Source organism: Hippocampus guttulatus, chromosome 1 (genome assembly GCF_054856545.1).
Source record: "Hippocampus guttulatus isolate MCC_2025c chromosome 1, RoL_Hgut_1.0, whole genome shotgun sequence".
Taxonomy (NCBI): Eukaryota; Metazoa; Chordata; class Actinopteri; order Syngnathiformes; family Syngnathidae; genus Hippocampus; species Hippocampus guttulatus.
In genome coordinates, this window is record NC_141261.1 from 14,753,112 (window position 1) to 14,776,287 (window position 23,176).

Consider the following 23,176-nt stretch of genomic DNA (forward strand, 5'->3'; position numbering starts at 1 on the left):
GTGTGTGTGTATGTGTGTGTGCTGGGGGAGTCGTTTGTCTTCGTGCTAGTGTGAGTTTGTGTGTGTGATGGTTTGAGTGCGTTTGCGCCAGTGAACTGTTGTAATGGGTGCATGCGTGTGTCTGAACGTGCATGGGTATTAGCCCGCTTGTGAACGTTGTTTGTATGTTTACTTGATTTGTGTGCGTGTGTGTGCGCGTGCGCGCGTGTTATCCAAACATGCTCCACTACGCGCATGACAACAATCCTGGCTCATTCATTCATAATGAGGCTCATTCATTCACGCTGCCCTTCATTCCGGAGCGCGACCGTGCGAGGGAGACCCTTGACTGTGACGTCAGAAAAAAAAGGTTGGGGCGGGGCGTGCGCGGCGCGGCGACTGCCACCTTGCGCAGCATCCCCCCCTTTAAAAGGCTCGCGCTGGCCGCGCGGCCGCTCACAGGATCAGCGGCGGGATAAGCCAACCCCCACCCTGCTTGCGTCTCGTTCGGTGAAGACGTGCGCGTTCCGGTGAAGGACCCCCGCGCCCCTCACCCCATTCGTACTGGAAGGAAGACTCGGCGACCCCATGCTCGTCGAGCGGTGACCCCACCCCCCCGCCCGCCTTCCTTCCCATCAGTCTGCCCGCCGATGAGATTCTTCAAGCTGACGTTCAAGTGTTTTGTGGATTGTTTCTGAATCTCGACGTCGGAACACTTTGGACGTTTTGTTTGGTTTGATTCTTCTGGAACGTTGCCACTTTGATTTGATTGACGGCTGACACTCGAGAGGAGATAGAGAGAGGGAGGGAGAGAAGAAAGAGAGAGAGAGAGAGAGAGAGAGGGGCAAAAAAAAAAGAAAAGAAAAGCTTTTGGATATTTTTGACCGAGCGCCTTTTTAATTGATGGACAGGCAGACTGCGCCGCCCGTCTCCCCCACCTGCTCGCTGCTGCCCCCGGAGGAGACCAGCAGGAGTCAGCTCGGGGGAGGGCCGATGGCGGTGGCGGCTGCGGCGGCCAGCCCGAACGGACCCGGGACGGACGGAGCCGGAGCCGGAGCCGAGGGCAAGAAAGGCGGCGTGGTCGTGGGGCCGCCGCCGCCGGTGCGTCAGGAACGCGAGACGTGGAGCAGACAGATGGACTTCATCATGTCGTGCGTGGGCTTCGCGGTCGGCCTGGGGAACGTCTGGAGGTTCCCCTACCTGTGCTACAAGAACGGAGGAGGTGAGCGAAAAAGTCGAGCGCTCGCCGACCGCACTGCAAACAGTGACGGTGGCAGGAGAGGCAAACAGAAACTTTACCAAAGGACGTTGTGTCTTTTTTTTTTTTTTACAAGATGAGAAAAAGTCAGTCTGAATAGAATAAAGTCATATTTTTTCACCAAGAAACAAAAAAAATAAATAAATAAAACAGAGCAGAAAAAGAGCATCATGCTCCGTGAAACAAGTCACGTTTTTTTCCAAATAAGAGTTTGCACTAAAAGCAGAGATGAAGACATAGATTTATTGAAGGAAAAAAAAGTCTGACCAAAACGACATTGGATTTTTTTTAAAGATTCATATTAAATTAAACAATTAAATACATTTTAACAAAATCAAGAAAAATGATTTTTTTAGGAAAAAGTGATGACAACACAAGAATGTATTTTATCACAAGAACAGTTCATAGTAAAGCATGAATAGAAACTCAGTATGAAGAGAATAAAGTCATGTGTTTCATCAAGGATTTTTTTTTTCTCCGGAAAAAAATACATTGCCACGACAGCTGCATTTAATAAAAAAAATTAAAACTTCATTGTAAATAAAATCAAAATTAAGAGAATAAATCCCTTTTTTTCACCAAGATAAAAAGTGAGCAGAAAACAAGACAAAAGTCATCATGCTACCTCGATCAAATTACATTTTTTCAAATAAAAATTCATAATAAAACAAGACAAGCCGTCATATTTTTCCCAGACACCACTCTCTCCCCCCCCCAAAATAAAGACTTTTAATAAAACAAGAACAATATCAAGAAGATGATGAGCAAATAATTGGACGTGCAAAAGAAAATCAAGTCTGATTTTTTTTTGGTTGCTTTCACTAATAACATGGCGGGCGGCCCACTGGTCGAGTGGTGACCGTGTCGACCTCACAGCGCAGAGGTACCGGGTTCGATTCCAGCTCCGGCCTTCCTGTGTAGAGTTTGCATGTTCTCCCCCAGGCCTGCGTGGCTTTTCTCCGGGTGCTCCGGTTTCCTCCCACATTCCAAAAACATGCATGGCAGGCTGATTGAACACTTCAAATTGTCCCGTGACTGAGACTGTGAATGTTTTGTCAATGTGGACCCTGCGATGGGCTGGCGACCGGTTCAGGGTGTTAAGTTGTTGAACGTTTACAATATGACCTTTTAGGATCATCTTTACATGCACGTTTGGACAAAAGTGAGAGCCGAAGGCCAAGCGTATGTTGGAGGTCATAAAGACTTCTAGTGTGTGTTGGAATTTAACAAAAACGTTTAATCCCGCCCACCAGCGGTGGCCATTTTTGGTCATATGTCATCTTTGAGGACTTGGGTGATTGATTGACAGAGAGTGACCACAGTCAGTTGTCAGTTGTTCCGCCCCCATCGGCTCCACCCCCGCCCCCCCATGCATATAAACACACACACACGCAAGCGTGGACAAAAACATATGCTCAAAAAGCATTCTTCAGCAGGGTGGTCAGGGGATGACAAAACACCCTGGGGGGGGGCATGCATCTGCCATCTGATGTAATTTTCTACTCGTCTACTTTCATCTCATGCTTTGTGTGTGTGTGTGTGTGTGTGTGTGTGCCCAAACACGCACGCGCGTGCGCACACCAGTCACATAAAAATACATCCACATCCACACACAATGTGCTGACGCAGCAGCAGTGTTTGACAAGAAAGGTGTTACGGGATGACTGGGTGTGTGTGTGTGGGGGGGAGGGGCAGATGAAAAGGTCCGCTCGCTCTCACAGGACGAAGATGAAGGTCACTCTTTGCTCTCTTTGTAGCCGTCGTCTCCGCTGTCGTTTACAGCCTGTTCACGCCAACGAAGGTCAGTTGGATGAGGCCTAAAGTTGCCGCGCGTCACCGCACTCCTGCTGACTTTGGCGCCGTTTGAAGGTCACGCTGCCTTTGAAGGTCACGCTGCCATTTATCAGCGACTCTGCGTGGCCGCATCGGCTCGGACCTTTGGTAGCAGCAAAACTCTGCGCTCCTTTTCGTTTCCTTCCCTTTCTTTTTTCTTCTAAGGATCTCTCTCGTCCGCTAAACACACACACACACACACACACACACACACACACACACACACACAGTTTGGATGATGTAGCTCAAGTCAGTTTTGAAGCCTGCAGATCATGAAATAATCTCTGCGTTGTGTGTGCTGCATGCGCTTTTGTCATTTGCGTGTTATTTTTGGGTACGTGCGTCTGTGTGTGTGGGGGGGGGGGTAGCCGTGTTTGTTCGGGCATGTGCTGTGTGTTTTATGTAAAAATTGGTGTAAGTGTGTTTGTATTTGTGTGGGTGTGCTTTGTGAGTTGATGTTGCATTTGTGCACTTGTTTGTGGATGTTGGTGTGCGCAATTGTGGGTTGTTTGTGTGTGTGTGTGTGTGTGTGTGTGTGTGTGTACGCGCGTGCGCCCGGCGTGTTTCTGGAGAGATTCCAGGATCCAGGAGTCTTTCGGCTGAGTCATCAGTCTGGTTGCCAGGGTAACCCGTCTCTTGCCCTGCCCCCGCTCTGCCGTCAATTGACGGTCCGTTGCCGTGGTGACGCGGCCCGGGATGTTGTCGGGTTCAAAGGCGTAGGATATTTTCAGCGTGTACGAGCGTGACGCGGTTATCCCTGACGCCACGTGCGTCGCAGTTTAGCGCCAGTTGACAATAATCCTTTAATCCTATCGGCAGAGCCCAGGTGGCGCCGCCGCAAATCGGGCGACCGGCGCCACCTGCCGGCGGGGAGTTCCGACGTCGACGTCCAATGGCATCGATGACAGCTCAGCGGGATGCATCAAATTATCTGCTTACTTCCGGGAATCATCCGGCCGGTGGCGAAAAATCGCAACGATCGAACGCTTATCGCTGACTCGTCACACAGGTTGGCTCGCCCACTTAATTAAATTGGATCAATTGTTTCCAAACCGGCGCCCAGGCTAGCGCTATTCCAGCTAGCTTATGTGCATGACAACATAGAAGTTGAAGAACGTACGACTTTTTGTTGTTGTTGTTGTGCACGTTGTCGTTAGCTTTGATAGCGGCGGATGTGATGATCGCTGCTAATCTTGAAATATTCAGACCAGCGCGTGGGAGGGGGGGGGCACAAAGTGAAACTCCATCTTTGTTGTCAAGTTGTTAATTGTTGTTCACAGACAAGCGCTGTGTGCTAACGGGAACATTGTTGCTCATAGACGTTATTTGCTAAAACACAAACTAACGCTGCAAGCTGCTCATATCACTTTAGGACAAGCCCCCCTACGCCCCCCAAAAAAAAAGAATTGCTCCATTTCACTTGTGCTTTTTCTTACTTGAGGATCAATGTCCCTTTTGGTCAAATTGTACGCTTGGACGCTAACGTCAGTGCTGTGTACGTTGCGATGTTGAGGTGTGATCTACCTAACTATCCAGAGATTGCTCCAGGATTTTTTTTTCTCTCCCGGGGTTAAGCGGCGGTGAGCTTGACTGAATCATGGATCCATGGGGGGCGGGGGGGCTGAGAAAATAATTTCGAACTATATTATGGCATATTAAATCAAATGTTGGAGGGGCTAAACTGGCTGCAGGCGGGCGCCTCTCTCCCTGGTGTAGCGCCATCCTTTGCATTATGTGATGACTAAAGTTCTCGTTAGCACGTAGCCATCGACGCATTATCGGACAGAACATTTTGTTGACGGCGACGACGACGACAGCGTTTCACTTTTGCGTCGCTGCCCTCGTCCGCCGCCGGTCCTTATTTATCTTTCACAAATCGAGGCAACCGGAAGCAGAATTTAGCTAGGCTAATCGCTATTCTTACCCACCACCAGTTTATTTTCATCATCTGAAGATTTTTTTTTCGCTGAGGTGGCTTGTCTTGGTCAGGTTGTAACGACGTCCGGTTGTTCATTTTGTCTTGTAAATGGTGTTTTTCTAAAAATAAAAACTCAATGAGCACAGCCATTTAGCTGGGATTAGCCAGATTATCTTGCTAACTGTAGCAGCGTCCGCGGCTTAGCGCGCCGATGCGTCTCATTTTCTGCTCTCAGCCAAGCGAGCGGCTGAACTCCGTCGACGTGGTGTCATCGATATCGACGAGGTGTCCGCTTGGGCTGCGAGCTGGCCATTTGCGTCCTTTTTGTTTTGCCTGAATTTGTCCTTTTCAACTTCAACTCTTCATACATCAATAGCGTACCGCTTACATCAGCGCCACCACCTCATTTCCATAGTCCTGTCCTCATTTTCATCTTGCTGCTTCTTAGCTGGTCTCAAAACTGGGAGCGTTGGTCAACGAGTCAAGGCCACTCCACCATCACGTGATCCGTTTGCGCAACTAACTTCAAGACCAAGAGCGCCACTCGTGCACTTGACCAGCGACGCGATGTCTTTCCGTTCATCGCAACGGCGGCACTATTACTACACCAGCTCCGCTAACGATCATGTTTTGTCTATTAGTGTACAAAGTGCATGCGTTTGTCGTGCCGTAACCGTTGTGGGCGACTGCCGAAAAGGCGTACGTGACCAAAAGTAGAGCAGGTTAATGGTTAACCCGACGAGGTCACTTAGGATCTCTTTTGTGCTTCTTCCGCCTTCCCGGTCAGGCGTCTTCCTCATCCCGTACCTGCTGATCGTCTTTGTGGGCGGGGTGCCCATCTTCTTCCTGGAGATCTCACTGGGTCAGTTCATGAAGGCGGGAAGCATCAACGTGTGGAACATCGCACCGCTATTCAAAGGTAGCCCCCCCCCCACACACACCCCCCAGCCGTCAAACACACACGCACACTTCCGGAGATCATCATGTCATCGGGTAGTTGAAGTTTGTTTCCCATAAAGAGGACTCGCCGGGTGCTGTGCATGGTGAAAATAAAGAGCCACAAATGTTGTAGACCGCCGGTGAGCAAAATGTGGTATGAGTCCCACTCGTGACATGTGGGCTCCCCCTAGTGGTAGGTAAAAGAATCTCTGAATTAAATCATCAAACTGTACAAAATGTCACAATGGCTTAGATTTATTTATTTTTATATGCAGTCAGGTAAATTTGTTCGGCCAACATGCGCTGAAGCGTAATCATTGGCAGGGGTGCGTGGGAGGGCGGGGGGGGGGGGGGGGCGTGATGTCCACTACTGTTCCCTAAAATTGCCAATGGCCACCTCGTCCGTCCGTGTTCTGACCAGAAGTGATACCAGCAATCGGGGGTCTGTCTTAAATGCAAGAGGACAGGGGGTGGGGGGGGGGGGGGTTAAAAAATATTTTTCAGGTTGATTTGAATGCCTGTTTTCTCACAGGATTTTTCGGTCACTTCTAAAATTGATCATTGAGGTTGTACGTACAAGGCAAACATTTTTGGAAGCGTAAAAAGTTGGAGAACCGCTGTCCTGTGCTTGTGGTGTTTAGGTCTGGGCTATGCGTCCATGGTGATCGTGTTCTTCTGCAACACGTACTACATCATGGTGCTGGCATGGGCCTTCTACTACCTCATCAAGTCGTTCAGCAGCCAGCTGCCGTGGTCCTCCTGCGGCAACCCCTGGAACACCAACAGCTGCGTGGACGCCTTCAGCCTCCACCAATGCAACAACGCCAGTGACAACGCCACCTTCGCCGGCAGCAACCTCACCTGCGCCCACGTGGCCCAGGCCAGATCGCCCATCATCGAATTCTGGGAGTGAGTCCCGCTCGCGCCACCTGCGACTCGAATGCGTCGCCCGACCTGTAGTGCGCGATGCGCCGCGTGTGTGTCGTGTGACGCAGTGCGTCGCGTAGTGTCACCTAGCTGTGTCGTCGTGTATTGCGTAAGATGTCACCTGGCACGTAATGTCTCAGTTGATGCGCGACACGCGACACGCGACGCGCTGTGCGATATGTAGTGTGGGATGACGCGACATGTCGTGTGTCACGTACTGTCATGTCCCACGTGTCGTGTGAGTTAATGTGTCATGTAGTGTGTCACGCATCTTGTCCTGCACTTTGATGTCACGCGTGGCATGTGATCATTGTGTCACGTGATCTACAAGTAGCATTTCAAACATGTGTGTCGAGTGACGTGTAGTGTGTCATGCGTGTTGTTACGAGTAGTACGTTACAGTACGTAGAGTGTGTGTCATGTGACAAGAGATGAAATGCCACGTATGATGTGGCGATTCGTAACGGGACACGCGGCGTCACGTCGCGCGCGGTGTGATGCGACATGTGGCGTAATGTGTCACCTCGGGTATTGTGTCATGTAACGTGTCGTGTAACGTGTCACGTGGCGCGCTACGTGTAATGTGACACGTCACATGTAGTGTGTCAAATGCACTGCGTGTGGCAGTTTGTAACATGCTGCCTGCCTCGTGACAAGTGATATGATATCGAAGGTGATGTGGCACATAATATCAGTGTGTGTGTGTGTGTGTGCGCGTGTGTGTGTGTGTGTGTGTGTGTGTGTGTCTGCGTGCGTGCGCTTGCAGAAACAAGGTTCTGAACATCTCATCCGGCTTGGACGATCCGGGTCAAATCAACTGGGAGTTACTGTTGTGTCTGATGGCCGTGTGGCTGCTCATTTACTTCTGTGTGTGGAAAGGCGTCAAATCGACCGGAAAGGTAAAGCACGTCGACCGCACGCTCACACGACTACATGACGCAGACTCGCCACTGGCTCGCATCGTCAGCGAGCGACGTCAGAGAGAGAGAGAGAGAGAGAGAGAGAGAGGCATGTCTTGAGTCAGACTCAATGAACACAAGGGCCTAAATCATGCTCACCTTGTCTCGGTGTCCCAGCGTCCGCACACAGGCACACACGCACGCACACACACACACACATTTACACACACGCTGCGCACGCGGTCACATGGCAGACTAAGCGTTCACATACCAATGATGCTGGGAGGAGGCCTGAGAAGGGACACGGCCAGGCTGTGATGTGGCGGCCTGTGATTTGTCCTTTGTAGAGAGGGGGAGGGGTCATTTACCCTGCAGTGGGACGTGACGAGAGATGTGTGTGTGTGTGTGTGTGTGTGTGTGTGTGTGTGTGTGTGTGTGTGTGTGTGTGAGTGTGCGGGTGTGTGTGTGTTACATAACGCGTCACATGAAGATGGTAAGTGTGGTCCGCCTTTGTTATCGCATCACACAAAGTAGCTTGGACTTCTGCACGGAGGATGCGCATTTTGACCAACAACCGTTTGGCCCTCACACTCGCACGAAGGGACAATTTGGAGTGCTCAGTTCGCCTACTGTGCATGTTTTGGGGAATGTGGGAGGAAAGCGGAGTACCCGGAGAAAAGCCACACAGTCGCGGGGAGAGCATGCAAATTCCACACAACGCTGCCCCTCCGCACGGTGAACCGGACGTGCTAACCAGTCGCCAACCGTGCCGTCCTCACCCGGGGGTTGTAAATTCTGATTCAATCAATTTACCAATCATTGAGTAAACAAAACAAACAATATTAAATGTGTGTGTGTGGCTTCGGAAGTAAAATCATCATTCTTGTTTTAAAAGGATGTACTGTACTTCCAAATAATTCATTGAACCAATGATGAAAGAAAATTAACACCAGCATGTAAAATGCAGACGTAGAATTGTTTATTTTAATAATAAAATGTATTTAACAAATTGACCAATATCCCATTTATATGAACTCCATGTATATGAATTTTTTATTTTATTTATGAATATGTTGAAAAAAATCCGCGATGCACTGAAGCTGCGATAAACGAACCGCGAAATAGCGAGGGATCAGTGTATTGATAAAGCGCTTTCACAACCGCTGCAGCTGTATCAAAAAGCGCTTGACAGAACTAATAACAAAATCACAGACCAGAACACAACTCTTCCCTGGCATTCCAACAATTAAATTAAGGAATTGTAAATGTGATTCCATCAACACATTTTCAGGGTTCAAAAATTGTCAAACGAATGCAAGTTTCGCAACTTTTGAAAAGGTGCAAATGCGAAGTGGGACAGAGTGAATCCAAGAATGGGCCGGGTGTGAGCGGCCTTATCTAGAACGTCAAACGGTGAGTAAGACAATCCTCCGATAACAACATCATGCCGTGTAAGTGTGTGTGTGTGTGTGTGTGTGTGCGCGCGCGCGTGCGCGCGCGCGCACTCTCACGGGGCTCAGCTCTCAAGACAAACATCCCTGATGGCGTTCAGCGGCAGGCGGCACAAAACTACACGAGGCACTCAAGTTGACTGGGTTCATTCAAGCCCACACGACAACAAAAGCAGTAAAATTGAATGTTGATTAAAAAAAAAAAAATTAAAAGAAAGTCATAAAGGAGTAAACCGTGTAAGCAGCTCGTTCAATCTCACCCATTTACCCAATGGAAATCCACCTCTCGTCGCTCACCCTGAAATCGACCCGCCATCGAAGATGATGTCATTTGATTGGCCGGCTGCGTTCCCACCACATTTGCTCCGGTTCCCAGCCAAGCGTTCACCCGTTGCTCTCGGAGGGGGGGGGGGGTCGGATGGCGAGAGTCGGGAAGAATGTTTGCCTTCCCCTCAACTCCCCGCGTGTCTTGTTTTGGTTTTCCCTCGCCGCTTTCCGCAGTCACCCTCTGCAGGCAGACATGTGATCGCGCGCGCGGGGCTTGCGTTTCAGATCGTGTACTTCACGGCCACCTTCCCGTACGTGGTGCTGATCATCCTGCTGGTCCGCGGAGTCACGCTGCCCGGAGCGTACGACGGCATCATGTACTACATCAAGCCCGACTGGTCCAAGCTGGAGGAGGCCCAGGTCAGTCCGGGATCACTCGGACGTTCTGTGACGTGAACGCCGTATGCCATCTTGGATGTGGCGGATCCGCCTCGTCAACTCACTCGGGTCAAAGGACTGCCTCAACTTGCAAAGCGCTCAGAGTGAACGCCTCTCATTTTTGAAGGCGTGATGATCGCCAATGTTTTCTACCAAGCGCCAAAGCAACAAAAGGGGACAGGTCCTAGTCCTGGTCTTAAGAGAAAGTTGTAGTCCTGAGACAAAGTTCTGGTCTTGAGAGAAGAAGTTCTAGTCTGAAATGAAGGTTGTTGTTTTTTTGCAAGATACGGTTCTAGTCCCGAGAAGATTCTCGCCCCATGTATGGCTTCTACTCTGAGAGAAAAAAAATACGAGTCCCAAGCGAAGGTTGTCATCCTAAAGAAGGTTGTATGTAGTACTACTTGAAGTCTCAAGTGAATGTACTTGTCCCAATCAAAGACTTCATCAAGAGAGGAGAAACTAGGCCTAAATGAAGGTTCTCGTCCTCAAATGATCTAATGCAGAGAGGTACAAGTCCTGTGAGAAGGTTTACAGTCCAGAGAGAGAGAGAGTCCCCAGGAAAGGTTGCACTCTTCTGAGAAGGTCCTCGTATCCCAAGACTTGGGGAAAGGACTTGGCCGGAGAGGGTGATGTCGTTCCGAGTGAAAGTTTGAGTCCAGGGAGGAGCTACTAGTGGCCAGAGAAGCTTCTTTTCCTGAAAGGAGATTCCAGTCCAATGAGAAGACACTCGTCCCGAGAAGGTCTTAGCCGTTGCGAGAAGGTTCTAATCCAGAGGGACTCTTGAAGTCTAAACAATTGACATGATGACACCAGGGAGGGAAAATGGTTCACTGGGCCCAATATGGAGATTTTCACTTGGGGGGTGTCCTGATTTTTGTTGAGGACAGTTCAGATTCTAAAGTCTGTGTTGAGTTGTGAGGGCACAGGAAAAGTTAGCGAGCTGCCGAGCTGCTCAACTATGAGGCTTGAACCACGCAGGTGTGGATCGACGCCGGCACGCAGGTGTTCTTCTCCTACGCGATCGGTCTGGGAGCGCTGACGGCTCTGGGCAGCTACAACCGCTTCAACAACGACTGCTACAAGTACGTGTTGGCGCTAGCGTGCGCCGTGGGGGGGGGGGGGGGCGGAACGGGGGAGCGGCCCGCCGCTCAGCGTTTGCCGTTTCCCGCCCCTTCAGAGACGCCTTCGTGCTGGCGCTGATCAACAGCGGCACCAGCTTTTTTGCCGGCTTCGTGGTCTTCTCCATCCTGGGCTTCATGGCGGCCGAGCAGAGCGTGGACATTTCGCAGGTCGCCGAGTCAGGTGACCACTTGCTCGCACATTAGCTTAATGCTAAAGGCTCAATGTTTGGTCAAGCTTTCACCTTGTGGGGCTAACTTAGCCGAGTTTGGGGTTTCAAAGTGTGTGTGTGTGTGTGTGTGTGTGTGTGTGTGTGTGTGCGCACCCCAGGTCCTGGTCTGGCATTCATCGCATATCCAAAGGCGGTCAGTTTGATGCCAGTGGCGCCATTGTGGGCAGGACTCTTCTTCTTCATGCTGCTGCTGCTTGGTCTGGACAGTCAGGTGACACACAAACACAACACGCACACACACACACACACACACACACACACACACACACACACACACACACACACACACACACTACACTAGGGGTGTCAAACATATGGCCTGCGGGCCGGAACCAGCCCACAAGGAGGTTCGATCAGGCCCGCAGGATAATTCAAAAGTGAAAAAATGCATATAAGACACGGAATGAATATTTTTAATAAGGTGCAATTCGTGGAGTATCCGCTAGGGGGACACACTGTTTTGATCAGAGAAGAAGACAACAACAGTCTTCGTCTGTCACGGAGACAGACCCAACACAGCAGACGCTATCAAGGACATGATCTTCTTTACACATTTACTAGCACTCTCCGTAGTTGGTAAGGTGTCGGCGGGGATTAAATTTTGATTTCATATGCACGTGTGTAAATGGTTTAAAAATTCCTGTCTTTGTAAATCTCATTTAATCTTAAATTGCATGACTATATTTTTCAATACAAATTACTTGTTAAGGTTTTGTGCCTTTGTACAATCAGTGGGAATCCGTTGCAATGCAGATATGTGAATGATAAAAGTAAATTGCACATTTGTCGAAGGAAATCTAAGGTGCTTCATGAAATGTTTTGTAAAAGACGTGTTTTTTAAATGTCAACATTTTTCGAATGTTCTTGTGCTTCTTTAGACCAAAACAAAGGAAAGCCATCTTATTTTGGTTATTCATAGCAGAGTATAATTTTAATGGTCCGGCCCACTTGACATCTACTGAGGCCGTTTGTGGCCCACAATGGGAAATGAATTTGACACCCCTGCACGACACTAAAATGCGATTGGTGTACGTGTGCGCGTGATTTCAGTTCGTGGGCGTCGAAGGTTTCGTGACGGGCATCCTGGATCTGTTCCCCGGCAAATACGAACACCGCTACAAGAGGGAGATCGCCGTCGCCCTCTGCTGCTTGCTGTGCTTCATCATCGACATCTCCATGGTGACGCAGGTGGGTGGGTGGCACGTCGGCCTCGCCCCGCGTCGGCCCGGCCGGTCCAACAGTCGACTTTGCTGCGCTCGCAGGGAGGAATGTACGTCTTCCAGTTGTTTGACTACTACTCAGCCAGCGGGATGACGCTCCTGTGGCAGGCCTTCTGGGAATGCATGGTGGTGTCGTGGGTCTACGGTACGAGCGCAATACATCATGGCGTTACACACACAGGATACCTTTTATTTTTATTTATTTATTTTTTTTAAATGCTCTGGGGAGTCAGAGGCCATCATCCAAATGATTAAGCATATCGTTTGCCTCCGAGCGTGAATGCCTATGCCAGTGGTGTCAAACTCATTTTAGTCTTTTAAAAATTAAATATAAATATATTTAATTATATCATATATTTTTCTATTATTATAAATAATAAAAAAAGATATATTTTAATTTGACATTTAGGGGCAGATTTTAGCAAGTTGACTCGCTTTCGCGGGCCACATAAAACGACCTGGCAGGCTGGATCTGGCCCCCGGGCCTTGACTTTGACACCACTGGCCTATGCCATGATTTTGTGTCTCTGAAGACTCTAAAATGTGTCCCTTTTTTTCTAAATAATAAAAATGTATCGGTAAAATTCACAAGTTTAGGCATGTTGTACATACTCTATTAATTCTAAATCTTTTTTTTTCAATGAATTGTGCAAATTTGCTGATGTTTTGGCACGATTGTTGACGACGTCGTCATCCCGCGGCAGGCGCCGACCGCTTCATGGACGACATCGCGCGTATGATTGGCTACAGGCCGCTGCCCTGGATGAAGTGGTGCTGGTCCTTCATCACGCCGTGCGTGTGCATGGTAAGTCACAGCCGGGATGACGAAATATTCCGAGCGCGCCTCCGATCGGGAGTTCACCGCAAATGTTGGAATTTTGCCAACGGCCTCCGATCGGGCCGTGAGCCGGGCTGAACAGTTTGAAGTCGGAATCAGCTGTGGGAGAAATGTGCGAAGGAAGACGGCAGTGCGTCAAACATCTGCCTTCGCTGGTTAGAAAACGTGGGCGAATGCAAAGTGTGTGCTTTGCAGGGCATCTTCCTGTTCCATCTGGTCAACTACAAGGCGCTGACGTACAATAACACGTACGTGTACCCGTGGTGGGGAGAAGTCATTGGCTGGTGTCTGGCGCTCTCGTCCATGTTGTGCATCCCGCTCAGTCTGGCCTACAAACTCTTCCGCGCCAAAGGCTCCTTCGCACAGGTCAGAGTTCGCAACCGGGTCACAAAAATAATCGCGTGTTTTTGGAGGCGGGGCCTGCGTCGGGCAATTCGTTGGAATGTGACTTTAGCGCCGCGGCGCTTTTCGGAACAAGTGACTGGACACACTTCTCGTTTTCTGTTGCGCCTCATCGAGAGTCGGTCACCCGAAAGCGGTCCTCACGGTAAGCACCGCAGAAAATGGGTGCATAAAAGTTTTGTGGCGCTGTGTCATTTTGATGAAGTTGAAGTCAGACATCCCACAATGCACTGCGCCAAATGTAAACGACCTCAGTTTGACATTGGAAACGTAGGTCCAAATTTTCCCCTTGGAGTCAGAGTGGTCACGGCACATTGTCTTCAAAAGAGGAATGTTTAGGACGAACTAAGCTAAGCTGAGTGCTAAGCTAGCATGAGGCTAATACAGCACATCAGAGATGGATTTAAAATGGAACACAACTGAAAAAAGATTCAGTCAGCTGTTGTTACGGGAGCCTGGAGGTGAAAGTAAGTTGTTTTAAACTAAAAAAACGAAAAACCTCGGCGTAGGCTGATATCTATACGTTGAAATATTGAAACATTCCAATACGTTTCAATGGGATAAGCCGATATGGTTTTGTAAAAGATAAAAGCGCTGGAAAAGTGCACTCCACTGACCATCCATCCAAAATCTCAACCGCTTATCTCATTTTAATCAAAATGTTTTTTTGTTTTTTTGTTTTGTTTTTTGCGGATTTTGGTATCCAACCTGTCCCGTCTTCCACCTGTGTCTCATTCTGACCTTTTCATCAGAGTGAGACGAGAATTCACTTGCACGGAATCTCGACTGAATTTTATCGCTGCTCTTCATTGTAAATCTTCCGCCTGCCAACACCCCGACAATTCTGCCAGCACGGCAGTGGAAACAAATACACGCACGCGGGTGACCAGTCACGTGACATCCGGAAGACTGCGCGCACTGGCGGATTTGCTCCCCCTGACTTCCTGTTTTGTGTGTACAGCGCTGGGCTCGTCTGACCAGCCCGGTGTGGGGGAGCCACCACCTGGAGTACATGGCGCCCGACGTCAAGCCGCTCAGCTCGCTTTCGCCCGCCAGCGATGACAACAAAGTCATCATCTTCGAGAGCGTCATGTGATCCCGAACGTCAGCCTGCTCGCTCACTCGCACTTTATCACGCTCGTCTTCTTGTCTGACCCGCCAAATTGAAAACACTGTGAAGCATCTGGTCCTGCTCCAGGACCGGGACCCCCACCCGGCAGCCCAGAAAGAAAATACCAGCACTGGAAGACAAAAAGAGTGGTCGTGCGCGTTGCCTTATGATGTTGTCTTAATGCCATTCGTTGTTCACCAGCCAATCAGCAGACTTTTCTTTTGTTGATGCAAAAAAGGGATTTTCTTGTTGGTGGTTTAAAGGAGACATTTTAACCCCCAACACACACACACACACACACACACAATTTAAAAGTGTTCCTCTGAATTGAAAGAACATTTGTCAAAAGGCCCCTTGAAACAATAATCAGAGACATATTTTATTTACAACTATTTGGATGGTAACATTAATAGGGCACTTTTCCATATGTCCTCTTTAATACTGACTCAAAGGGAATTTTTTGGTTTGTTTGTTGAGTAAACAGTTTTTTCCTTAGCGTTCAAAATGGTGAAAACTTTTTCAGTATTTGAATAATGTTAGCTCGCTAATTTTCTTTCATGCAGTCCATTTTGTAAATTGCCCGTCACCAAAATCAGAAAGTGTACCAAAGACCGATGTCGGATCTACTCTAATTCCACATTGGAGAGGCAATCACCTCATGCTTCCGGTCACCTTTTGTGTCTGTAAATGACGTCACGATGACGTTTAGTAGCCCCCCCCCTTTTTTTTTGCTGTTCAAAGTTTTTACACATGACCAGCAAGTGGTATGGCAGTTATAACAAAAATACTTGAAATCCGTAAGTAGAAAAGAAAGTGTGAACAAGTTGTAAATAATGTTGTTTTACTGTGAAAATGTGACTGGCAGGAATTGGTGTTTAACCCTCTTGGATGTCAGGAACAGCAATAATGTTGCTGGGCCGTGCTAATAATTACCCTCAAGTGTAAAGAAAAAAAAAAGTCCCGGTAAACATTGTTTGCATTTCATGATTAACTCAATTAATAGCAATAATTACAGATGATTACATTAACCAAGCCATAACAAATACAGTAGAAACTCGTTACAACGTAGCAACGGAGGCAAATCCCGCGCCGAACATTTTGTTCGTAAGGTCGCGCCGGCGGTTCGTCGCAACGAAGATCCTGTCGTTTTCATTAAGTTTACATTTACATACAAGAGAAATCGGCAAATGGAAAATGAATGACGTGAAATCGGGACTTTGAAATGTGAACGTTGTGGCGGTGAAAACGTTGTCATCGGGTTTTGAAGCCAGGTTCAACTGGACAGCTTTTACATTATTTACTCAAAAAACTCCCGGCACTTAACAGGAGGGTTAACCACAATGAAAACCTTAACAGATTGTATCGATAACTAAATCAACAAGTAAAAATTCATATTATTAATAAAAGCAAGTTTTGATTTTTTTCTTGTTACTGTTGAACAAACCCGCCAACTCAAATTTTCATGGAAAACAAATGGCCCCCCCAACGCATTTCAATGGCCATCAGTTACTTATAAAAAAAACCAGCTCCTTTTCAAAACTTGCGATATTGCTTCATTGTATATTTGGTTTTCACCATCAAGCAATATAAATAATAAAACAGAAGCGTGAGGCAGACACGCTCACCACAAGGCTACCAAATATTAATAATAATAACTCACTATCACGTCAGTATTGCAGAAGTGATTTCAGTTTTATTCAGCAAATCAAGGCAAATAAGTCGAGTTGTCCGGGAGCGTTGAATGTCCACCCCGGAGTGTCGCTTTCTTTCCCAATATGGCACCGCTGTCACCGGCGAGGGGGATGACGACGCCAAATATAACTCCGTTGGCCGGTTCGAGTCAGCACTTTGAGGAACAAGATCCCGGGTGGGTGGGGGGCCTAAAAAAAGGCCTTTCTAAAAGAAGGCCAACAGCTGCCTTTCAACACCCCGATCCCTTTTCCAGCCACCATGTGCACGTTGGACGCACGTACGCTCTCGTAGAAACGCAGACTCACAATGACACACACACACACAAGACACAAGTTTGTGTCAAGTTGTGTATTGGCGGTGACACATTACAGGTCGTGTTTGCTGTTTCCATGGCAATGTGACACACAAGTCACCCAAAAGCGTCACAGAAATGAGTGTGGCTAACAGTTCATGCTAAAGGCTACGTGAAAGCCGAGAGAGCGAAACACCTGTTGAGTCGATGGGCCGCTTGGCTCGTGCTCTTTTTGCGCAACCCCGACTTGTTTGTTTGTTATTGGAGTTTTTTTGGGACCTTCAACAACAGGAATATGACCTTATATTTGTAAGAAAACAAAGACAAAACAAAAACCAAAAACTTTGAGGCGGCAACAGGACGTAACATCACACCGCAAAGCAGGCCCACGAATATGAAGAGCGTCCATCTTCATCATCCTCAGTCGGACTTCTTGTCACCACTAGCCTACAGACCAAAAAACAAAAAATATCAAGGCTGGAGCACTCCCAACGGCGTGTGAGCGTGCATGTGAATGAGTCAACAAGCAAGTGGAAGGGAGACTGAAGAAAGGGATCACAAAGAGTCAAGAAAGAAAAGGGGCAAGATGGAAGAAAATGAAAAAGAGAGAGAGGACAGGGAGGAAAAAGAAGCAGAGGTGAGAAAGAATAAAAAGAGTGAAGAACGCAAAGAGTCAAGCAATAAGAAAACCAAAAGAGGATGGAAAGAGTTGGACAAGACAAAAAGAGGGGAAACAAGTGAAGAGAGTAAAAAAAGAAAGAAGAAAGTCAAGAGAAAAGACAAAAGAGGAGGAAAACAGTAAATGGGAGGAAGGAAGACGAGGAGATTGAAAGAGAGAAAAGAAAAAAAGGCAAGAAAGAGCACGACACTGAGAAGAGGACCTGGACTGTACACATTTGAACAGTGCGACAAAATGGCCGCCAGGCGCAAAAGGCAAAGGAGCGCGCACCAGGAGTTTGCTGTGCTCGTCCAGCAGTCGGTCATATTCCAGCGTCAAGTTGGCGGCCTGTTTCTTCATGGCAGAAACGTCGCCGTCGCTCTTGCGGAGGGCTGCAAACACACGCACAAAACTTCATTCGAGGCCATAAGACAAGAAAACCTTCATTTGTTTCACAATGGAGAATTTCGCACGTGTCGGAAAAGTGACTTTTTAGGATTCCGTGTCCGCCCCAACGCTAATCCGCAAACTACTCGGACCACCAACCCTGAAGCCGCAACGGAGGGACTTTAATGAGCGTATTCTTTCACTCCTGAAAAAGGGAGCCAATGTCAGCACGCGGCGCAAGACGAGGCCTCCGAGTGCGGACCTTTCAGGTCCTGAGCCCCTCCTCACCTTTCTTGGTGGCTTCCAGTTCCTCCGTCAAGCTCTTCACTTCCTCCTTCAGAGTCTTGTTCTCTTGGTGGACTCCGCCTCCTTTCTTTCCCGCCTCCGGCACCTCCAGACCGGCTTCTCGGAGTTTCTGTCGGAAGAAGAGGAGCCCGGGTCATGTTTGAAAGAGGGCGAGAAAAATGGCGGCAAGCCTCAAAGCAAAACGGCCCGCGACGCGTTATTGCGACACAATGGGCACGTGTGATTTGGCCATGTCGTCATCAAGTGTCAAAGAAAAGGTCAACGAAGGCGACGCGGACGAGTGACAAGAGCAGCTGAGCGGCGACGGAATCGAAACAGCTGCCAAGGCGTCGTTTTCAGCATCATCTCACTTTCCTGCACTGACGCCACCGGGACTCAGCACCCCCCCAACCCCCCCCCCCCCCCTTTACTCTGCGTGTTTATTTGCGGACCAGTGGACAGTTAACTGTCGGTAAATGACTTGGTCGTGAAAGAAAGAGGAGAAGATAAAGTTTAAGTTGGTCGCGGAAAAAAAAAGTGGAGAGTTCAATTTACAAGACTGCAAAAAGAAAGTGACGAGCGAGGGAAAGGATGAAAAAGTAAAAGGTGTTGACCGGAGCGAAAAGCGAAATCTTTTATTTTGAAAGCCAACATGCTCGGCGGTTTCTCCATCTTCCTGCTGAAAAGTCACTCGGAAATCATTCGACAACACCTCGGCGGAGCATCTTTCAACAAGCAAGTAGAGGTAGCAGTACGCGCAGCATCGAGCAGTGGCGGAAAATAAAGCGCCCCCCCCCCCACTCACTTCTTGCAGCATTTCATTTTCGTCGATGAAGCTCTTGGCGGCGTTGCTGGCGCCCTCCGCCTGCTTCTTGAAGGCCTCGTTGGACGCCATCAGGGAGGCCTGCTGGGAAAGAAGAGTGGCCAGGCGACGCAGCAACCTGCGCGGGCCGCACGCACACACACACACGAAGTCGCTTAAGTACGATTTGGGACTCGGCATTTTGGCATCGCAGGACCGTCAAGTTCCTGCAACTTTTACAAGGTATCGTTGCGAGCGATCATCGAAAGCCGTTGCAAAAGGAATTTGCCTGGCCAAAGTGAAGCCGAGCATTCCTCAACTTCCCTTTGGGAGGCAACAACAAACGTTAGACTGGCCCCTGAGCTAACAAGTATCTTATGTGCCGCCCCCCGCCCCAAAAAAAAAATAAAAATCACATTCTGTTTTTCCGATTATGAAGGGTGAGATGACACATTTGTGAAACTTGGGGTGCAGCACCTTGAACGACGTTAAGAAGTCCTGGTCTGCACGGATCCGACATCCGCCCGACGGATTTTAGCTCAACCGTGGTTTGGGTTTACACCGTGTTTGAGAACAGGGTCGGCCGCAGGTTGAGATCAGGTTTGGGTTGACTCATTTTAGTTTGCATTTCAAAGTTGAGAGCAAGGTTTGACCGCATCTCAAATGAGTTTCGATTTTTTTTTTTTAAGGGCTGCTTGAAAATGATTTGAAAGAGGCCTCGACAGAGTTTCAAATGAGTTGAGATCAACGCTCAGCTGCACTTGAAACGAGGAGAGTCCAAAATGAGCGAGACGTGCTCGCACAGGCAGGACGGCGCTCCGGACGAAACGTCGTGCGGCTCGTCAACTTATATTTAGCGGGACGCGTGGCCGGAGCTCGTGGTGTCAACACGTGGTGCTGGTGAGGTTCAAGTAACGTGACCTGACCGAATGTCGTCCACGTCAAGTCACAGACGGAACAAAAAAGGGCAAGCGCGGCGGGACGACGCGTTCCTGGGTTACGTTTATCGAGGAGACGCAAACAGTCGGGAGGAAGTGACTCAGGCCGTCCAAATATGGCCGCAGGGTCATAGACGGTCCGGAAATATCCGATCAGCTGCCGGCACTTTCCGTTAACTTGTGTGACTCCCAACATGGAAATCCAACAGTCGCCGTCCATTCAAGCACAGCTTGTGAGTGTGAGCGTACATCGCCCCCTACTGGAAGCCCATCTTAGTACACTAGCATGTGTTCCAGGTACCGATTCTTGCCATTATGTATCATGTCGGGCTCGGTTTTGCTCATCGTGAGCCCATTTCGAAACGTATTAATTGAATTCCATGGAATAATGAATCACGTTTTGCAGCAAGAGAAGTGATCTCGTGATGATCCAGTTTAGGCCGAGTTTGGAGACAGTTTGGACGGAGTTAAAAACGGTAAACCTGACTTTGCACAGTTTCATCCACGTTTAGATATCTGGCTTAGAGAGCATTTACATCCGGTTTAGACGAAATTCAGATTCAATTTAGAATGCATTTTGATCTTGTTTAGACGGCTTTTCAAATGAGTTTTGATCACATTTGGATCGGGGGGGGGGGGTGTTTCGGTCCAGTTTGGACTGAGAGTAGAGCAGATTTATCTGTGCATAGACCAAGTTTGGACTGGGTTTGAAATGAGTTCGGATCTGGTTTAAACCAAGTTTTGGAGTGGGTTTCAAATACATTTAAATTCGGTTTGGAATGCGTTTAAAGATTGCAAAAACAAAGATGGACTCGGTGTGTGTGTGTGTGTAGGTGTGCTCTCACAGGCAAAGCAGGAGTGCAAATCCAGCGATGTAGAGATTCCTCTGCGCTCGGAATAGTTTCATGTGAATGTGCTCAATGGCGGTGGGATTGTTGGTCAGGTCCACCTTCTCGGTCACACTGTACTTCCTCACCTCGCGGAAGGCATCTATGCCACGCGACAAAGCCCAAGCACAGAGGGGACAGAACCGACTCACTCCTGCGACTTCTTGTCACGTACACAACGAAACGCACGCGCGCGCGCACTCACCGATGAGCAGGAAGACAAGGATGGCCATGGCCACCAAGAAGGAAGTGTTGCCATATAAGGCAATGGTTTGGACCAGCCGAGATCGAAAGATGCTGTTCCACCTGGACGCACACACACACACACACGTTTGTAAGGGAGCCATGAAGGATTGTGAGCAGAGTGAGCTGCTCTATAATTGGAGTGAATCCAATTCAGCGTGAATTTGGAGTCATACTGAAGTGAATTATACCAAGAGCGAAACTTTGAGTCACTGCAGTGAATCTCAATGACTCATCATACAATTGGAGTGAAAAAATAATCGGCAGTGAATCGAATCGTAATTGCAGTGAACTGCAATCAGAGTCAATTGTAGCGCAACTGGAGGTGATGGCATTGTCAATTGCTGCGAGCAGTCGGTGACTCCTCATCATCGTGGTGTGAAGCGGATGATTTGCCGAGCCAATTGTATCGTGATCCCAGCAACTTGGACAGGAATTGTGGTGAATCATAAAGAAAATGGCAACAGAATCAAAATCAACCGGATCACAATAAGAGTGACTTGTAATCGCCGACTCATCATTATGGTCCTTGAATCAGACCGTAATGGTAGTGAACCGTATTAGGGTCGTCGTGGTCGGTCAAATTGCCGTACATGAAATAATAATCGTTGGGAATTGTATCATCTAGTAGTAACTTGCATGGTAACTGCAGTGACTTCTATTGGAAAGATAGTCCACCACATCAGATTCAAAACATAACTGTATTGTATTGAAGTGAATCGGATGACAGTCAGGGTGAATCTTCTGGTCATCTTATCAAAATCGTACTGAATGGTAGCAAGCACCTGAAAGACGGCGGCTCACATGATTCCTACCCTCGCCACAATTTGTCAAGTTAGGACAAGAATGTTTGGTGACATTCCATTCACATTTGCTTAATTGGGAATTTCTCCATTGCGAGACTAATAAAGGGTTTCTTATCTTATCTTAATATAAACGCAGGACACCACCAAAAACTGCTTAACATCGCACCCCGTTAACATGTGTGGAAGCGCGTACCTCTTTGCGGAAATGAAGGGGATGCAGAGGAGGAGCACCAAGAAGACCTCCACATACAAGAAGGTGGCCACTGCGGTCCACTGGAGACTCATCACTCTGGCACACACACACACACACACTTTAACTTTGAAGTGTCATCAATGTCTTTGTCTAAACCTCAGCATAAACCTGAGCCAAGCTCATTTGAAGTGCCGTCTAAATCTAATCTAAATGCAGTGTAAACCTGATCGAAACTCATTTGGGGCATAAGTTGATCTGAAAGGCATTTGAAATACAGTCTAGACCTGATTTAAAATATGGTTGACTTCAGATCAAAACTCACTCGAAACGCCATTGATCTAAATGTAGTGTAAATGTGATCTAAAATGATTTGAAATTCAGTCTGAACTCGAGTCCACGCTGATCTGACCAAACTTATCTGAGGGCAGATAAAAACTAAGTTGAAATCCGGTCTTCATCCGTTTCTTTTGATGGCGGCGCGGACACCCGCAGCGGCTCCTCTTGTTTTATGTTGAGAGTGAAGAAATTTCATCTGTGCTGTATGTTACACATACGTACAGCACATTTGACAATAAAGTTGTATTCAATTCAATTCAGCAAACTCATTCTAAAACTCAAGCTAAACTCGTTTGAGACTAGTCAGTTCGAGAGACGCTTATATTGTGTTGCTGTGTAAAGACAAACATGAGGAAATTGTGTTCTTTTGAGTCCCAACGTCAATAAAGTCAACAGAAGCGATTACAGCCTGCTCGCTAAGCCAGTTAAAATGGAGAAGCCACGAAACAGGCTCTCTCTTTGCTCCGTCGTACACACAAGCAGTTGTCATAAAATGTTAACTATGTTGCCCACAACTAAGAACTGGTTTTAAAAATATCTACGTGCTGAGTTGCGCTGAACGGGCGCCGTCTATTTACTGGAAGAGAGTGGAGGTAAAACCCCTAAACTTGCTACAGGAGAAGACGGTGATAGAAAAAAAAAGCAAAGATTAATCTCTGACACTCACCTGCAGTTGTATCACTAATACTCGCTAATAAGTAATAATCAAATGTGATACGAGTGGTCAAGCCCTTTTGCAGCTTGGGGATTGGAGCTTGTTATGGAGTCAACACTTCCTACTTCCGGGAGAAATGCCAGCTCATCCCGAGGGAGCCATGTAATTGGT

At 48.1% G+C, this 23,176-nt stretch overlaps 2 protein-coding genes and 1 long non-coding RNA gene across 5 annotated transcripts; 1 reads left to right on the top strand and 2 right to left on the bottom strand.

Moving 5' to 3' along the window:
• The first annotated feature begins 396 nt into the window (after positions 1-396).
• Positions 397-16,252, top strand: slc6a8 (solute carrier family 6 member 8). Of its 2 annotated transcripts, none has more exons than XM_086112568.1 (13): positions 397-1,201; positions 5,776-5,907; positions 6,569-6,836; positions 7,621-7,753; positions 9,757-9,891; positions 10,888-10,991; positions 11,087-11,211; positions 11,359-11,471; positions 12,311-12,448; positions 12,523-12,625; positions 13,185-13,285; positions 13,514-13,684; positions 14,682-16,252. In XM_086112568.1, the coding sequence occupies exons 1-13, from the start codon at positions 883-885 to the stop codon at positions 14,814-14,816; spliced, it is 1,977 nt and encodes a 658-aa protein (XP_085968694.1). In that variant the 5' UTR covers positions 397-882; the 3' UTR covers positions 14,817-16,252. The 2 variants fall into 2 exon arrangements, with proteins under 2 accessions (XP_085968694.1, XP_085968695.1); XM_086112569.1 differs by lacking the exon at positions 397-1,201 and adding an exon at positions 5,500-5,687.
• LOC147210563 (uncharacterized) lies at positions 6,191-8,083 on the bottom strand. 2 transcript variants are annotated; one of them, XR_015101076.1, is made up of 4 exons: positions 7,913-8,082; positions 6,789-7,804; positions 6,505-6,713; positions 6,191-6,375 (listed from the first exon to the last, which is right to left on the bottom strand). It is a non-coding gene; the product is annotated as an uncharacterized LOC147210563 (long non-coding RNA). The 2 variants fall into 2 exon arrangements; XR_015101075.1 differs by having other exon boundaries at positions 6,505-7,804; positions 7,913-8,083.
• Positions 16,253-16,504: 252 nt separating the features above from the next.
• Positions 16,505-23,176, bottom strand: bcap31 (B cell receptor associated protein 31). Its single transcript, XM_086112578.1, has 8 exons — positions 23,018-23,176; positions 22,015-22,110; positions 20,978-21,078; positions 20,731-20,875; positions 18,951-19,086; positions 18,149-18,275; positions 17,765-17,865; positions 16,505-17,262 (listed from the first exon to the last, which is right to left on the bottom strand). The coding sequence occupies exons 2-8, from the start codon at positions 22,104-22,106 to the stop codon at positions 17,236-17,238; spliced, it is 729 nt and encodes a 242-aa protein (XP_085968704.1). The 5' UTR covers positions 22,107-22,110; positions 23,018-23,176; the 3' UTR covers positions 16,505-17,235.

Coding starts and splice junctions, on each gene's coding strand:
- bcap31 (XM_086112578.1), bottom strand. CDS start 22,106: ATGAGTCTCCAGTGGACCGCAGTGGCCACCTTCTTGTATGTGGAGGTC. Junction 18,276..18,950: donor AAAATGAAATGCTGCAAGAA/GTGAGTGGGGGG, acceptor TTCTTCCGACAG/AAACTCCGAGAAGCCGGTCT. Junction 17,263..17,764: donor ACGAGCACAGCAAACTCCTG/GTGCGCGCTCCT, acceptor TTTGGTCTGTAG/GCTAGTGGTGACAAGAAGTC.
- slc6a8 (XM_086112568.1), top strand. CDS start 883: ATGGACAGGCAGACTGCGCCGCCCGTCTCCCCCACCTGCTCGCTGCTG. Junction 13,286..13,513: donor TCACGCCGTGCGTGTGCATG/GTAAGTCACAGC, acceptor TGTGCTTTGCAG/GGCATCTTCCTGTTCCATCT. Junction 13,685..14,681: donor CCAAAGGCTCCTTCGCACAG/GTCAGAGTTCGC, acceptor TTGTGTGTACAG/CGCTGGGCTCGTCTGACCAG.